This window comes from Puma concolor, chromosome D4 (genome assembly GCF_028749965.1).
Source record: "Puma concolor isolate L17-30 chromosome D4, mPumCon1.1.hap2, whole genome shotgun sequence".
NCBI classification, from domain to species: domain Eukaryota; kingdom Metazoa; phylum Chordata; class Mammalia; order Carnivora; family Felidae; genus Puma; species Puma concolor.
Window position 1 is genome coordinate 73,570,150 of NC_141679.1, and position 18,689 is coordinate 73,588,838.

The 18,689-nt window shown below is 35.3% G+C and overlaps 1 protein-coding gene across 6 annotated transcripts in view; it reads left to right on the top strand.

Moving 5' to 3' along the window:
• The window catches only part of KIAA1958 (KIAA1958 ortholog), a 162,053-nt gene that overhangs the window by 106,114 nt on the left and 37,250 nt on the right, over window positions 1–18,689 (top strand). For 2 of the 6 annotated variants that reach the window (XM_086683714.1, XM_086683715.1), the window contains exon 3: window positions 6,433–17,992. The exons of 3 other annotated variants lie outside the window; for them this stretch is intronic. In XM_086683714.1, the coding sequence (XP_086539840.1) occupies window positions 6,433–7,478 (1,046 nt within the window). In that variant the 3' untranslated portion in view covers window positions 7,479–17,992. Of the gene's footprint in view, window positions 1–6,432; window positions 17,993–18,689 lie in introns of those variants that run through there. One more of the 6 variants, XM_086683717.1, reaches the window with a different exon arrangement.

Genomic DNA, 18,689 nt, shown 5'->3' on the forward strand with positions numbered 1-18,689 from the left:
AGACAGTCACTTTTCCACTCTGGCTGTTGTTATCCTGCTTGTGGATGAAGCCAACACAAGGAAGACGGTTCAGCCAAGAAAAAGAGGAGCTGAGCAAGAGCCCTGATACAATAGTCAAAACAGATCCTGGCATATATTATGATCACAAGAACTAAGATTAAATGAAACAAATAGAAATGAGAAAATTAGTAGATCCTAAAAGTTCTCACCATGAGGAGAAATTTCTTTTCTTTTTATTGTATCCATATGAAGTGATGGATTTTAACTAAACCTATTGTGATAATCATTTCACAATATATGTAATTCAAAACATTATGCTGTAATGTATAAACTTACACAGTGATATATGTCAATTATTTCTCAATAAAACTGGGAAAAAGTCTATACATTAATGTGTAGTATGCAAAATAAATACAACTAATATTAAAACAAAGAAATGAGATAAACTCAGTGTTGACTCTAAAAGTGGATCACAAACCAAAACCCAACGATATCTTATGCAGGTGTTATTGTCATCAAAGAATATATGCATTTCTAAAAATCATTTTGCAAATGGCACACTAAAAAATGACAGAGCTTGGGGCTCCTGGGTGGCTCAGTGGGTTGAGCATCCGACTTCGGCTCTGGTCATGATCTCACAGTTTGTGGGTTCAACCTCCACTTTGGGCTCTGTGTTGACAGCTCAGCTTTGGATTCTGTGTCTCCCGCTCTCTCTGCTCTTCCCCCACTCATGCTCTGCCTATCTCTCCTTCAAAAATAAATAAACATAAAAAAAATTTTTTTTAAATGACCACTTTTGGGAGAGACTATTCAAAGCCTATGCAACTTTGTAATCAAGTCACTAACCAACCAAACTAATTCTAATAAAAATACTTCAATAGTTTAAAAGACATGATAGACTTCTAATAAATAGTGACGTCCTACAACAAATACAGGAATTTGCTGCAAAAAAAAAAAAAAAGTTTTAAAGGTCCAGTTATGTGAATAATGAGCCACTATCACCGCTATTATTAACAGTAGGATGACTATCTAGAAAAATACCAAGTTGGCGCCTACTTTTTACACCAAAATAAATTCAGGCAATTAAATATTTAAGGAGTAAAAATGAAATTTTAATGAAATAAAATGAAAATGGAAAATGAAATAAAAATGTTTTAGAAGAAAACATAAGAGAACTGTTTTATGGCTTCATAGTGGGGAAAACATCTCTAAGTATACCACAAAATATAAAAAACATTTAACAGAGGTAAGTTCAATACCATAAGTGTGTAATAGTCACAAATACAAAGGCGAACTAAAAAAAAGTATATATTTATCCACATACACATCATTATATGTAACACAAAGAGCTAAATATAATAATGATAACGTTAAGTAAATAATATAATAAATATTAAGACTAAATATAAAAAAAGACTAAATATAAATGAAAAGTCCTAAATGTATCTGTAGCTCCTGTAAGTCAGTATAAAAAAAGAAAATGGGCAGAGGCCAAAAAAAATCCACAGAAAGAAAATGAAAAAATATAAGGGGCTAATAAGTATTTGAAAGAAATATTCAATCTTATTTATCATAAAAGAAATGCAAAATAAAACCTTAATATATTTTACCAATTAAATAAGCAAAGATTAAGAAGTTTGATAATACATTATATCTAGGAAGGTGTGATTAAACCATCATTCTTATACCTTATGGAAGTATAAATTGATACAACATATATACATATAGGGCAATAGCAATATAGCATTTCCACTTTGGAAATTAATTCTGTGTATGTACTCATATATGGGGAATGTCATGTATACAAGGATACCCATTGTAGCATTGTTTGTAATAGCAAAAGGATAGAAATAATTCAAATGTCCATCAATAGAGAATTAGGAGATTAGATAAATGTATTATGGTGTATCCATAGAAGAACTTTACAGCTATTAGATTGGGGCAAATATGTATGCAGTGGTATGGAGCTATCTTTAATACACCATAATGGTAAAAAGCAGAGTGTAGAATAGGATGTAGAGTATATTCCACCCCCCTACTTGAAAGACAAAAAATAAGTGTTTGTGCATAGAAAAAATCTCAAAAATTATACCCAATAGATTGGTAATACTGGTTGCCATGCAGAGGGAAACAAGGAGATGGGATGGAAGGGTGACTTACTTTCACTCTATACCCATATGTAACTTTTAGGTACTGTACCTATTGTATTGCCTGGTCAAAATTTACTAATACTAAAATCAAATGAATCATGGTCCATATTGAAAAAAATTAATCTTAATTTTTATCTAGAATGTACAGGTGGCTGTTTAGTGGATGGCAGATCGAAATGTGAAAAGTAAAACTAAAGTCCTCGGAAGAAATAGATCTTCCATTACTTTGGAATAAGCACGATTTTTTTAAATAAGATGCAAAAAACATGTACCATAAAAGAAAAAATTGATAACTGGGCTATATTAGGATTCGAAACTCTTACTCATTAAAAACACCATTAGGAAAGTGAAAAGGCAAGCCACAGATTGGGAAGAAGATATTTGCGTTATGTGTATCTGATAAAGACTCAAAATTTGTTAAAACCTCTTGCAAACAGTAAGAAAAGGGCAGACAAAAGGGCAACAGAAAAATGACTTGAACAGGCATTCCACAAAGAGAATATTCAAATGACCAATAAACCTATAAAGAGGTGTTCGACTTTATTAGTCATCAGGGAAATGAAAATTAAGACTACAGTGCAGTACCACCCACACCCAGCAGAATGGCTTAAATAAAGAAAGACTACTTAGTTGTTGCCGAAGATACGGAGCAACCTGAACTCTCACATACTCAAGTTTGTGAAAGTAAATTGGTACAACCACTCTGGAAAATTGTTTGTCAGTATCTATTAAAGCTGAACCTATGATTTCCTTTGGCCCAGTAATTCCACTTCTAAGTAAACACCTGACATGATCATTTCATACAATGTTCATAAAAATTTCATTGGAAATACCCCAAACTGAAAACTACCCAAATGCCTGATAGAGTGGAAACAAAAATTGTGATATAGTCACACAATGGAATGTGTGTAATGTACCCACAGCAATGAGGGTAAATTATCTACAACTACAAAACAATATGGATGAAACTCACAATGCTGAACAAAAGAAGCCAGATACAAAAGAGTTCATCCTCTTAAGATTCCATTCATATTAGTTACAATAATAGACCAGACAGTTGTATTCTGTTTCATCAGAATAGCTGTTATTTTTGATGAGAGGGAGTAACTGGAAGAAGGGGACATGAGAAAGACCTCTGGGATGCTGGTGGTGTTCTTTTTCTTGATCCGGATACTGGATTCAATTTGTGAAAATTAATTGCATGCACTTAATGACTAGTATACTTTATTGTATGTATGTTATACCTAATAAAAAGTTTTTAAAAAGAATTGGATCAGAAGTTTTTCTAAAACTAGAGACAAAAGTAACACTTTTATATTTTATTATCAATCTTTTCTGGTCTTTTTTGATTGTATAATTAGCTGAAAAACTATTACTTGACTTTAAGGCCATTTACTTCCCCCTATTTGTGCAAAATGAATAAGGGTTTCTCTACTCTTCCCCCTCCTTTTGTGGTGCATTTCAGGCTATTAAGAAAGGAGTTTTTAGTTTCTTTCTTTCTTTTTTTTTTTCCTGTAGATGTGTAATGGCTCTCAACTAAAGATTGAGGCCAAGTAGAAAGAGGAGGAAGGCTTACTTTAACTCTTTTACTCACATACCCCTCAAAAGAACTTTGAAAAAACTATCCATTTAAATGGACACCCAAAGGTTTTCAACAGTTTATTTTTATAAAAAAGAGGGAGAAAATGTTGAATATTTTATGAAATGAAGATGAGGATTGACTGTAACTACAAATAATGTTTCATGTGTATGAAATAGTTACTGAGCATCTTATGAACAAAAGCATGCTGAATCTGAAAGAACTGAATAGAGTTTTAAGCTTCTATCTTGAACATCCTGGTAGTCCTGCAGAATAGTCCATTTCCAGTGAAAAGAATCAACCTTGCTAACCTATAACCCCTTCAGAAGTCCTAAATTCACCCCAGTTCAGGCCCAAATACCCTCTTTCCGATGGCAAATTTCACCTATATAAGAATATGTATAAGAACAAAGGACAAGACATGCTATGGGTTTAATCATCAATGTATAAGTTTTGTTTGCCTTCTCAAAGTCTTTTGCACCCCCAGAATATGTACCATATGAGATTGGGGATGGCAACATTTGCAAACTCAGTCTTCATCTCAGACAAGTAAGTTTTATAAAACATTCTGTGTGAAACTTGAGAAACTAGAAATTTTTTCCCTAAAGTTGTCCATGACTGTTTATTTCTTAGAAAGTCTCTGAGGTTTGAAGACCACTGTGATGGATATTTAAACAATTAGCCAGAATGAACAGCTGTGCTGGCCCCTTTGGCTTTACATGTAAACAGCCAGGGAAGCCAGCCAGCATGGTAAAAGGTTACATGCAAAGTGTGCCTTCCATCTTTTTGAGGGAAAGATACACATCTTTATTGGTGATATATAAACAGTTTTAACTGCAAGAAAATAGCATAATCAAAAGTCAAGTCTAACGAAGTATAAAATACACTTTTGTATATTGAATTTTAGAAATATGATCCTTCAAAAACATGCCTATAAAAATATCTAATTAGGTAGTCTAGTGAATTTTAGTTCATTTTGTTTTATAAAGTTATGAGGATTTTGGTAATTACACATTAGAATGTCATTTTAAAATAACATACTTATTCATAAATGTGTATAGTAATACAAAAAGTGTATTTTCTGAATAAAATTCAGTTTATTAGAATTCTTATTATTGTATGTGGTTATTTACAAAGACTTCCAATGAGCAACCTTACAAACTAAAATTTTCCTAAATAAGATAAACAGGATAAACAACATATTTTACCTTTATACTGTAAAATCAGAAATTACATTTTTATGTTGTTTTAAACTAAGCTTGATGCTTGCCTCTCAACAATCAATAGGATAGCCAAGTTTTCTATTGTGTGGTTTCATTTTTAGAATTTCTCTTTTTGAGTTACACCCATGTCTGACATAGTGATTTTTGACAAAACATTTTTATTGTTACTATTGAGTCCAAATTTAAATTACATACTACTGAAAGGAAACCATTTAGATGATATCACTGAACTTAATAAAAAAAAATTGAGTAAAAAATAGAATAGGGTTTCCATCATAACACATAAACACTAGAACTTTGTTTCTCAAGGGAGTTTCTCTCAAACCTCCTCCTGGGCATGGATTCCTGCCAGCTGGGAATCTGCTATTGATCAAGCATCCTGAGCAATCCTGAAGCACACTCAAGTGTGAGAACTGGTACTCTAGAGCAACATCACTTAACCGTGGATGATCCATAATGAGAAGAAGCAATTCTAGTTCTTGGTGGAAGAGTATAAATCATAAAATGATTTGTCCAAGAGATACATCCCTTTCCTTACATCTGGATTGTAGTAACCTAATTCAAAATTCGTTGTCCTGTTTGTTACACTTCAGAAGTTTTATCCTCGTTACTTTTTTATTTATTTAAAAAAAATTTTTTTGATGTTTATTTTTGAGAGGAAGAGAACGAACACGAGCAGGGGAGGGGCAGAGAGAGAGAGGGAGACACCGAATCTGAAGCAGGCTCCAGGCTCTGAGTCATTAGCACAGAGCCCCGATGCAGGACTCAAACCCATGAGCCGTGAGATCATGACCTGAGCCAAAGTCAGACACTTAACCAACTGAATCACTCAGGCGCCTCTATCCTCATTACTTTACAAAATACCGAATATGTTACCACTTCTTACAAATAGCCCTGCAATTACACACAGAATATTTATAAATTGTGTTAACCTAAATTGCCATAAAGTGTTGAATTAACTACTGCAAATCATCTGTTTGGTAACTTTTAAATATAGATCCCTAGTGATGTGCTAAATAACAAATTTGAATATTTAGTTAATTCAATAAAATGGAACCAGTACAACCTCTGGTTTCACAAATGAAGTGATTCAAAATGAGTGTGTCAGCTTTAATGGGGCCCTTGCACACTGCAGTAGGATGAATAGCACATTTTTTTCCCTTGCATTCTTCCTAAAACAAAGGCTGTTTCTAAACTCACTCCTCCCACAAACTTTCATGCACAAAGCTTATGTGCCAGTGACACAAGAAGCTCATTTTGATTGTAATGGGCCATACCCTTGTCTAGTACATCATTTGTGAAACTGAAGTTGGCTATTATAATGCAGCAGGTATGTAAATAACATTTGTAAGTGATCTCTATAAAATGGATTCCTTCTTTCCCTTTTCATTATAAGAGGAAACTTTATTTCAGAGTAGAAAGTGCATTGTCTGAACTCATCAACACCCTCTCTATCCCTCCCCTCCCCAATTTGTTGCAGACCAGGATGAAAGAGCAGCTGAGCTCAGCAGGGAGCAGAATGAGAAAACCATCCGGAGCACGCAGACTGCGCTCCGCAATTTCCGCGAGTTCCTCATCTCCAAGTATCCTTCTGAAACAAGAGAGATTTATGTCATCCCTTGCAAGGAGTTGGATGCCTACCTGGCCTCTTTCTTTGTGGATGCCAGGCAGAAGGATGGGTCCGAGTATGAACCCAACAGCTTGGCCAATTACCAGTGTGGACTTGAACGGTACCTAAAAGAACACAGGTATGGCTACAGTATTACGAGGGATAAGGAATTCAAGCGTTCCCAAGAGGCCCTGAAACAGAAGCAGATTGAACTCCGCTGCAAAGGAAAAGGAAATAAGCCACACAAGTCCATGAAGCTCACCTTTGCTGATGAGCTCATTCTGCGGAAAAGAGGACTGCTGAGCCGTTATAATCCTGAGGGTCTTCTCAACCTTGTGTGGCTCAACAACACAAAAGCTTTTGGGCACTGCACAGGATTCCATGGATCTACCTTGAAGTGGGGTGATATCCGGCTCCGGGTAACAGAAACGGGGCTGGAGTACTTAGAGTGGATGGGTCAAGACACTGGTGACCTGAATGCCAAAACCAAGAGAGGGGGGACGGACTCTCGTGTGTATGCCACCCAGCATGCCCCACAGACCTGCCCCGTACAGGACTATAAGGAGTATGCCCAGCGGCGACCTCCTGCCATGCGCTACGAGGATGCTCCTTTCTACCTGTCCATCAAGCCAGTGGTGAACTTGGCAGCTCTGCATTGGTATAACTGCCAAGCCCTCGGCAAGAACAAGCTGGCCAAGATGGTGAAGACCATGTGTGAGAAGGGCAACATCCCCGGCAGGAAGACCAATTTCAGCGTGTATCAGAGCTGCAGCACCTTGTCTGAGGCCCAGAGCAACCAGCTGGTGCTTATCTGTAACAATCTGAGCCAGCAGGCCGCACAGTCAGTGGCCGGGCACTCCAACAGTGGCAATTTCATCGTCTCTGCCTCTTATGACTCTTCCTCAGACACTGCTTGACCAGGTGTCCTGAGCAAGACCCCAGCTTGGTTACTGTGTCCAGAGAAACTGTGGTTATACACTGCTTCTCGTTTCCTTTCCTCGGCCCTCAGTGTTAACTTTATAAAAATATAAATATATAATATATTTTTCTTTTTACAAATAAGCCAATGGAGATAGTTTAGTATTGCTAACATAGTATTTATAGGCTTAACACAAATGTACTTGTGGGTGATTAAATGTAATTACTGTTATAGCCGTTACAAAACCATAGTGGTTCTCAGGCAATACAAAGTAGAGAAGGAATTCCGTTTTTTAAAAAACTGTCAGAAAAGTAACTGAAAGTCGTCCTAGACACGTGTGTCCTCAACGCCTGCTTTTCCTTCCCACCCCACCTCTCATTTTGAGTCTAGTTAATAAATGGCTTTATTTTTTTAAGTTTTAAAATTTTATATTAATCAGGAGGAAACAATACTAGCTCTGCTGCTTACACAGAATTATATTCAGTCAGATCCAGAATATGAGAGTGTTGACATAAGCTCTACAAATTATTTACATATTTTTTTTAGCTGAATTAGAATTTTAGCTCCTGTGCCTCTTTTTTGTAATGTCTGAAAATCTAGATGTTTAGGTAACATCTTTTCTTTTGAGGGCAATAAAGGTGCCATTCTTTTTGAAAGATATATAATTTTTAAATAATATGCAAAGTCCAATATTGTGGCAAAAAAGACTGTTAACAGCTCTTTACTGTTGTGCTTGAACCTGGATAGATTTTTTTTGTTCCCTAAGAAATCAGTTTAAATGAAGTGTGATTTTCAGATTTACAAAACTACCAAAGCTTTCAAAATGTTCCCAAGCATTAGACTGTATATCAAACATAAAGAGAAGGTAGAGAATGGGAGAGTCTTATTAAAAATCTGGAAGCGCTAGTCAGGACAACAAAAGAGGACTACTCTTCAAAGCCCAAACCCCCTGAATTATTTATTTATAAGCATTAAACTTCAGTCTCTTTTCCCTAGGAGATTACTTAACTCTGTAGTTGAGATCAAAAGAATATTGACACTCATTTTGGGTAACAACATTTTGTTAAAGGATTTAGCTGAATTCAAAGCATTCTTGAAAATGTGCAGTTTCTAGTAAATATAAATTTATCTGTGATACCCTGCAATTATAATAATAATAATTTTGGTTAAACAACTCTTTGTGGTGGTTTTCCCAAGGTCTTTATTTTCAAGTCTTAAAGCCTGTGGTGTATTTTTAGTTAAGATCCTTCAATAACAACATAAATTTAGACATTAGGGTGACAATGAAGTTGAGCTTGGTTCCTGTCCTGTATAATCATTAACACATAGGAAATCTGAATCTTAATTGCTTTGTTGGATTCTGTTGGGAAGTATTTGTTCTTTAAGGCAACCTCTTAATTCACATTAGCTAGAAGGGTCGGTGGTATTTTATGTGTTAACTTATTGTACAACGAGTTCAGGTTTCATTTTTATATGCCTTCCTAAATCATCACAAAAGCTGAGGTTTCCCTTGGCTTGGTAGCTTTTTTCAACACCAAGTCATAAACACATAAAGACTCATTCCTCTGTATGGTGACCTTTCCTTTGGTTCACGAGTAGAAAGTCTTCTGTGGACCTTTTGTGGTGGAATCAACTTCATTTCGTGACTTTTCCTCCATAGAGAGGCATCCAGAAGTAAGAAAGGGTGGAAGATATCTTGCTTTATTTTTTTTTTTTTGTGTTAATGATGGCAGCCACCATTTTTTAACTAGTGTGTATGGCAGCTCTGTGTCAAGTGACTTACATGGATCATTTATATAATAGTTACTAACTGTGTGAAAATTAGAAAATTTAGGTAAGCATAAAGAGCACAAACACTCATAAATCTGCTGGCCCAAATAACCACTGTTAATATTTTAGTAAATATTTCTTTAGACATTTCAATACATACATATTTATTTCTGTACACATCTTTCATCCTTTCAATCCTTGAAAAGCTTAGTTATCTTCATTTTATGTTGAGATCAAGACAAATCAGTTATTGTTAAGGAAATGGTACTGTCTTCTGACTTGAGTTTTTTCTGTTTATCTTCCTTAGTTCCAACTCAGAGTCAGTTTCCAGTGATTTGAGCCAGAAATGGGGACACAGTGTTTTCCCATCTCTCAAGGCTATCTGATTAGAAGGAATGCTGAGTGACCTTTCATGATGGCACACTGTGTCCCCTGGTGCCCCCTCTTCTGTTCATTTTGAGCCACAGGGCCTCTTTCTCCCAGTTCCCTTTACAAAACTTTCCTTATTCTATAACCTTGTTTGTAAGTGAACAGGACAGCCTACTATAAAAGAACTCTTAAAAAAAATTTTTTTTTAATGTTTGTTTATTTTTGAGAGAGAGAGTATGAGCGGGGGAGGGGCAGAGTGAGAGGGAGACAAAGAATCTGAAACAGGCTCCAGGCTCTAAGCTGTCAGCACAGACCCTGACCTGGGGCTTGAACTCAAGAACTGCAAAATCATGACCTGAGCCAAAGTCAGAAGCTTAACCAACTAAGCCACCTAGGTGCCAATAAGGCTGTTCTTAATGGGTTACCTCTCGTTTAAAAAAAAAAAAAAAAAGTTTTTGTGAAACACTTAAAATGTGTGCATTTTATTTTTGCATTGACATACTTTTAAAAATTCTTAATATGTTTTTGACAGCAAAGTAAGTTTGTCATGAGGAAGAAGGGCAGCGAGGATGTACTGAGAAAGCAGAATTAGGGAATTTTGCATTCCTATTTGTGTTGATTAAGGCACTACAATGAAAATCTCTCCTATTTCATTCTATTGCATTTTCATTCAGAAGAACACAAATTGAGAATGTAAATTACTTTTTTATTTATTTTTATTTTGCTTTGATAACTCAAACCAAATAGGAACATTGTGACATTTAGATTTAGAAAGCTTTTCTGAAGAATGGCTTGGTAGAAGTTTAGCTGAATTATAGTACCTCTTTGCATTAATGAAATTATGAAAAATTATCTGCAACTACCTCTAAATTTTGTGTTTTTATATAAACAATACTGAAGACATGCTATTGCCAGATGCCATTTTCATTATTTGTTACTTTAACTTAAAAGAAGTTATGTTCATACTGTGGCACTGGTACATGCCAAAATATCATTCATGTGCTTTCGTGAAAATTCAGCAGTCCAGCAGGTGTTCACTACAACTGAATGTGCTGCCTTTCCAGTCAATCCTGTGATTCATACAAAAACCATAAAACCATATTTGCAAGGTTTACATTTTTAAGTCAGTGTAATGTCACGTAAGGAATTCTCCAGTGCTCCTCACATGACTCTGAAAGTTTTGCACTGTCTACAACAAAAGTGTCAAGCCCATCTGTCAGCATTTGAGGGGAGATAGCTGCAAAATTCAGTCTTTCTTCTATATTCATGTGAGTGACTGTTGAAAACCTTGGATGGTAGCAATTGTTTTTAAAACCATAATATCTGAAAAGGTTAGACAAATTCAGGATGTTAATCCAACAGAGCTTATTCTTAAAATTCCATTTATTCTCCGAGTTAGTAGGGGTGGTCTGAATATGGTTTGTAATACGCCAGCTACTTAAAATATTTTTCTAGATCTTTTCCCTGTGTTAAATTTTCCCTATGTCAATTCACTTTCCCCTGTGTTAAATCACTTCCCAGAGCAGTAAACAATAGTCTGAAAATTTTCTAGAGTAGATCAGGTCTCTTTGGTTTTTCATTTAGATCATTGTTAGCTGAAACTTTCATCACATTAATTGGTCTCAGTCATATGGCTTAGCTTTTAAGATGTCATGACATCAAATAACTTTCACTGAGAGAGAATTTACAGCCATATCAACAGATATTTGAACACCTATTGTCCAGACACTGGGAGGGGTACAAAGATGTGTAAAACAGTCCCTACCCTCAAAGAATTTATAAAAGATACTGTAATAAAAGTTTCATTTCATTTTTGAGAGCTCACCAAAAAAGTCTCTGCCGATAACTCTTTTTGCATCATTTCCCGAATTTGTACTCATACAGTTTGTCTATTATTCAGCCACTGAATATGTTGGTTTGCTGTGGAATACATAACACTGCTTTGAGTATTTTGACGAGAATCTTACTTAGAGCCTGTTTTAAAACCAATATAAAGGCAGCCACTCCTGCACCATCTATTGGGTTCACATAGGTTCACACATGTACAAGAATGTGCAGATTACCATCACTATCGTTTACTGAGTACTTAACAGTATGCCAGAGTAGTAAGTGCTTCTGTAAGCTGTTTCACTTAACTCTCACAATAGTCCTGAGGGTAAGTGTGATTATTTCTCCTTCATAAATGAGGAAATCACAGAAGTCAAATGGGTTGCCCATATCACAGCTACTACATAAGAGCATCGGGATCTGAAACCAGATCCAGATCCTATTAAGTTCTGTCCTTTTCGGCTGAGGCAGCTTGTTCACAAGGTGATTTGCTGTGCATCTGTGGACTCTGAAGTGATAAATTATACATGAAATCCCTAGTGTAATAAAATCATCAATATTCAATTCCAAATTGAGAGCAGTGCCATCACCTGGCATGTTTGTTGGTACAACATTGTTTAGGCCTCATTATTTTAATTATTTTGATATAGGACATTTGGCAGTTTGTTTCTCCCCTGGCCATGAGTAGAGAGCATAAGTCTGTGTCACTTTTTAAAGGACACTTAACTTTTTCATGGAGGTGAGTGTGTGTACAAGTAATTATATTTTTAAAAGTGATTTCCATTTGTTTTTACCCCCAAATCAACCAAAAACTCAATTTTAAGAGAGTTCCTCATAAATCAGACAGGGAAAGGGAAGGTTGGGCTCTTAAGCCCAAAAACCAGTATTGCCAGCCACCAGTTACTGAGCACTGATTGCTGGTCTGCCAGGGAGTTTGATCTTGCCTGCAAATTTGGTGCCAGCAAGTTAACAATATTTAATTTTTTTAATGTTTATTTATTTTAGACAGAGACAGAGACAGAGCACAAGAGGGGAAGAGAGGGAGACACAGAATCTGAAGCACACTCCAGGCTCTGAGTTGTCAGCACAGAGCCTGACCTGGGGCTTGAGCCCATGAGCTGTGAGATCATGACCTGAGTTGAAGTTGGATGCTCAACCAACTGAGCCATCCAACCCCCACCCCCGACAATATTTGATAGAAGAATTTGTTGTTAATATTTTGGTTTTTTATCTATCGAGATTGTTTTTGGGGTGCCTGGCTGGTTCAAGTCAGTTAAGCCTGTGACTCTCGATCTCAGGCTTGTGAGTTCAAGCCCCACGTTGGTTGTGGAGCCTACTTAACAAACAAACAAACAAACAAATAAGTAAATATTGTTTTTAACAAAATTTTTGAAGAAAAATACTATCCTTACGAGTCTCAGAATTAGAGATAGACCAAAACCATTCAGATTTTCTCTAGTTGGCTATCTCCATAGTTCAACATATTAGAGGCAAACACTTCTGATTTTAATCAGGCTTCTTGTGACTGGTTTTCTCTATCTATAGGAAAAGAATATTTTGATCTGTATTTCTCTAACCAAAATAGAGCTATGATACTTAGTATCTATAAATAAAGACTCTACTATGTGATAAAGGAAATAAATTTCCAAGCCTAGCGGAGAAGTCAAGAGGAGTGTATGATAATTTATTGCAATAAGCTAATTTTTAAAAGGTTCATTTATGAAAAAAATGTTATAAACACTAAGGAATTAACAAGTTCTCTACCAATTAGTTTTAGTAGATTTTTTTCTCAAATAGAATTCCTTTATATCAGATCTTGGCATATTACCATATGATAAGGTACAGATAGAGAGTTGCTTATTAAGAAACATACCATTGGCAACGGGATCCTCAGTTGTTTTTTGTTTTTCCCTTAATGCATGGAATTCAACATTGCTTCTCTTCCCTGCTCAGATCTGGCTGAGATGAAATGAATGCATTTTCACAAGGCAAAGTGATGAAGACAGGATGATTTTAAGAGATCCTTGCCATAGAATATAACTGGGACATAAATATACTCCATATATCATCTTTGGTTAATGTATTTCTAATGATATAAAACAGAAAAGGGGATGATATTGGCAAACTGCCAACAACTCTGATTTCACATCTAATCAGAGAAAAGGAAGTTAATAAAAATTTATCATGCTTCATCCTATTTGTAAATTAATCAGATGGAGGGAAACACCTAGGTTGGTACGAAAGATTGCATTATTTTTAAAAGACAACATTTTAATACAATTGAGTTGGTTTGTAAACCATGACTTTGTTGAATTACACTCAGTATTGAAGTCAGTATTAATTTGATCAGAATATTAATTAGGTCAGAATATTAATGTGAACCATCATCTTTGCTGAATTACAATCCTAGAGGCCGACCAAGAGAACCTCGAGTCCAGCGCTTTTCAGTGCTATGAAGAATAGGAGTCACCATGTCCTCTTGGGAGTAGAGGACAAGAAGGTCAAGGAGTAGAGATTGCAAAGGGAGTCCTCACGCTGATTCCCCAGGAATTCTCATGTTCCCTATGCCCCTACCTTCCTATTTTGAGACTCACTAGACTGAATGAGCTACTACCTCTATGACACATCCTTCACATGGGGAGTCTGGAAAATAAGATTGGAAACATCTAACCTAATCTACCCCTCTTTTTTATAGAAGAGAGGAACAGTCCTAGAGACATTAGATGAATGCCCAGGTGTACACACCTTGTCAGAACCAGAACTAGAACGTAGGCACCCTGACTTCTAATCCATAGATCAGAGTTTAGGGAGGGAAAACAACCCTGCGTTTCCACTGAGAAAGAGTATCCTTTTCTTGTTTTCAAAATTGTAATTGGTTTTTAAGCCCTCAGTCAAGTTTCTATTAGAAGTAGATTCAAGCTGCTAGTTTCCAAATAGGCTATTTTTACATGTGAATTGTCACTTTTCATTGTATAGTGTTATATCTTGATTTTAGCAACTTCTTTTTGAAATTTGATGGAATAATCTCTAAATGTAATCATTTTTTAACAAGCATCTCTCCCCATTCATACTTAGTTTTCATTTACAGAGGGAAAACAAACTACAGTTTTCAAGTATACGAATTCCAATTATAGATCATGAACTAAAAAGTAACTTTTTGTTTATTGTGACACTCATTTGCATATCCAGCTTCATAGTATCTATATTATTAATAGTTTCGAATGCAGTCTATAATATCCTTTTTTATTCTATGGAAAGGTTAAAATATCATCTTGAAGATTTGGGATGTATCTTCAATCCAAAGGATCAAAGTTCTATCAACATAATTAGGATGTTTCTGAAGTGAATTTAGTTAAAGATAGGGAAGAAAGAGAAAATGAGAACTAATGGAAGACCTATAGCAGGAAGATATAGAAATACAAAGTATTTGTAAATTCTCTGATTATCCTGCTTGTTCTTCTAAAAAAGAATTCAAGCATAAATGAAAGTTTTTCACAAATTTTTATTTTACAAATTATATTTACCAGATTATAGTTGAAGAAAAAAGGTGAAATTCTAGGATTTTTTTTTTTAAGTACAGTGGAATTGTCTTTTGAATGCAGTGTTGAATTTTGCTAGACTTCTAATGTTCTCCTTTGTATTACACTGGAATTAGAGAGTATTTTTACCATGGTACATCCATTTCAAAGAGCTTTGAAAATGCTTTGGTATAATTTATTTATTTGTGGTAAGTAGAATTAGGAAGACATCAGCAATATAGAACCTTAACAGTAATTGCGCATACTGTATTTAAGTGATTTTTATGTCTGTTTACTTTCTGTAATTCTTACATTTTATAAATCAAATAACTTAGTATACTTCCACTAGAAATTAATTTATAATGGATTATTTATACTGGATGAAGTAGCAGGTCCATTTTAGTATTAATCCACCCAGATTAACTTTATCTAACTGAATTTTTATATCTACAGTTCATTATATTACAACTTTTTAAATAGCATTTATAACAAAAGAACTTTTGTTTTATAAAGTATTTGTTACAAAAAAAAAACCCATCTTGCCAAAAACCATTACAATTTCTATGCATTGTGTAATATTCAGTGATGTCACTGTTGAGATTTGCATGTTGTTATAGGTGCCCTTTCCTATCTGTGTTTGTGATGTTTATGTGGAATTGTTAACCATTGCTGCTATCACTTATTGTAGCTAAACTGAAGAACTGTGCTAAGAGGCTGTGCCAGTCAACAGTTGTATGTGTGACTTGTGAAAATGTGTACTTAGTTGTTTAATATTTTGAGCCAGCATTTAGTGGCCTCTACGGAAGGAAATATTGTAGTTGTCAAGTGGTGCCAACTTCAGCATCTTGTTTCACATGTGTAAATTCCATGTCAAATTTTCTTCCATACTTTCCCCCAACTCTTTGAAAGGAAATGTTTGCAAAAAGAGAAAGCAAGAATTTTTAGCTTTTTCGGTACTCCTCCCACCTCAAATCTATTTTGTTCTTCTGATACTTGAACACCTTACAGAAAAATCCTATGGAATGACAATGTAGCAGCTTAATTTACTTTTATCTGGTTATTTCTATCCAGGTAAATGATGTAATAACAGAACTATGAGGTGCCTACATCACTTTTGTTGGTTATCCTGGCTTATTGTTTGAATTGGTTTTAATAAGAATTTTTAGCTTTTCAAATTTATTTATTAGGGACTGTGGAAGTCTCAGAGTTCCCAAATAATTAACTTTTATATTCAGCATTCACATGGGCTTTATAACCTATTTGGCTGCCTTATGACCATCAGAATTTTTTCATACCCACCTGTCGTTAGTTTTTCCTAGTATTTACATCTTGTGTCAGTATTTCCAAACAAACCCTGCAATTCGAGAGAAAAGTGGATGAATTCTATGTTTTGTTAAAATTCAACATGGGGGAAATATTATACATTTATACTCAAACTGGAAGGGAAACAGTCATAAAATGTTAAAGAAAAGTAGGCTATGTTCTTAAGAGCATTTTAATACCAACATGTCAAAATTCCTTGCTTAGTGCAGGGTTTCATTCTGTCTGCTCAATGGGTTTATAATTATGAGATTTCTTTAATCTCCTGAGTTATGTAGAGGCTTTTTGTGTGACTGTCAGATACATGGTGACAGCCAATGCTGTATTTGGAAACATTGCTGCTGAAATTGCTGATTTAATTTTAAGAATATTAAAACTAATTCATCAAGGCCCCTGCCACTCCTTTGCTTAAAGGAAAAGAAAGGCAGATTTTAATTGTGAGCCTTTTCTCCAGAATATGCTTTAAACATTTACCCCTCAATGGAGGTGATAAAGCAATAAAAGGAAACTCAATTATGTATGTTCTAAAGAAGTTCTGCCCTTGTCCAGTGGCCTCCAGAACAACACTAAAGTATTTCTTGATTCCTGCATTGGGGGTTTTCAGGTGAGGTGTTTATACATAGAATTTCTTTTATATTTTGGACACCAAAGATTATGGCATGATAGATCATGATGATTAATGGTTTCTATTAGATAGCTGTGGGCACGTTTATTTGAATCCTGCTCTTGGATTTTTTTTTCCCATTTTGGATGCTCTTTACATTTTGTATATCTATGCTAAGGCCCTTATGCCCAGGGCAACTTTTAAGTAATACATATGTATTTATTAGGTTTCTAATTTATATAGTATATTTCCATCATGACTTTAAAACTTTTTTTCACTGCTAAAATTAGACCTAGATTTGCCAGATAGCCCCCTTTTTCGTTGTAATCTGAAAATGTAAATGTAACCCCATAGGCCTGAAACCTGGTAAGAGAATGACTGGAAGCATTTTGGATTCAACAGAATCACTTAAATCACTCATTTATCTGTTCAAATGAAGAACTTTGGTTGCTTATTAGAATGAATGCTGTATTCAACTTAAATAAGATCTTCCTTATGAAGATTTCTTTCATTCTACCACTTAGAGGTTAATTGGGAATAAAAAGGTAGATTTATCAATTTATTCAGTAAAATTTAACTCCAGACACTTGTTTAAAACAGAAATATAGCCACCACAGTGAATACTTAGAAAAATGTTATGAAAAATGGTACTGTTCTTTGAAGATATATTTATTACTCCCCCCACCCATTTGGTAGAGTGTCATTTTTGATATATTTTCTGGCCACTTGACTTTTAACTGACTTACATGAAAAAAAGCACATGTGTGCCTGATGTTCATTCTAATCATATTTTAAAATTCTCTTTTAAACTGCTGCAGTTATAATTTGTGAAAGAGGAGAAAGGTGAATTGAAATGGAAGGAAATTTCTGTTAATATGTTAAAATGTGTGACTTTGATGCTCTTGGTTAATCCTCTGCCAGTTGATATTTGTATTAATATGATAGACCTTTTTTTGTTAATAAGAATATACTGTTGGCTTCATCTTTATTTTGCTGCTCACTGCGTTTCACACTACAATGTTTTCATCTTTTTCAGCTCACTGTTTTTGCTTCATATTTGTCTGTGTACTTGTGCTCTAAATAAAATTCTAGTTTTATGTCCCAGTGGCTTATTCCATTGTGTGTATATTGGCCTCTAACGTCGTGTAATTTTCTTTTGCTTTCAGTATTTGTTGATACAGCCTAAAACCTATGGAAGTAAGAAAAAATATCCAATAAAATCAGCTAATGAGCATCCGTGATGTCTCCATAATGAGAGCATGCTTTAGTCACAGTATTTTGTCTGTATTTGGATATGACCAGTCTTCCTTCACTTAATAAATGGTTTTCTGCAAAGCTGGCTGGCTGCTCTTTGTAGCTAAAACAAACGTTTTTAGGGGCGCCTGGGTGGCGCAGTCGGTTGGCGTCCGACTTCAGCCAGGTCACGATCTCGCGGTCCGTGAGTTCGAGCCCCGCGTCGGGCTCTGGGCTGATGGCTCAGAGCCTGGAGCCTGTTTCCGATTCTGTGTCTCCCTCTCTCTCTGCCCCTCCCCCGTTCATGCTCTGTCTCTCTCTGTCCCAAAAATAAATAAACGTTGAAAAAAAAAAAAATTTAAAACAAACGTTTTTAAAAACATAGCCTCATTTTGAAAAAAAAAAAAAAATGTGTCCTGGTCACTGTGCCTTAGGCCCCAGGATATAATCAATGAATATCAGGTGTTGTTTCTAACCGCTGAGGAGGGGAAATCTTGGAAGAGAGTCATTTCTACATGTGTGCGTTCATATGCAGCCCATAGGGTAGGGAAGACACTTTAGAACAGCT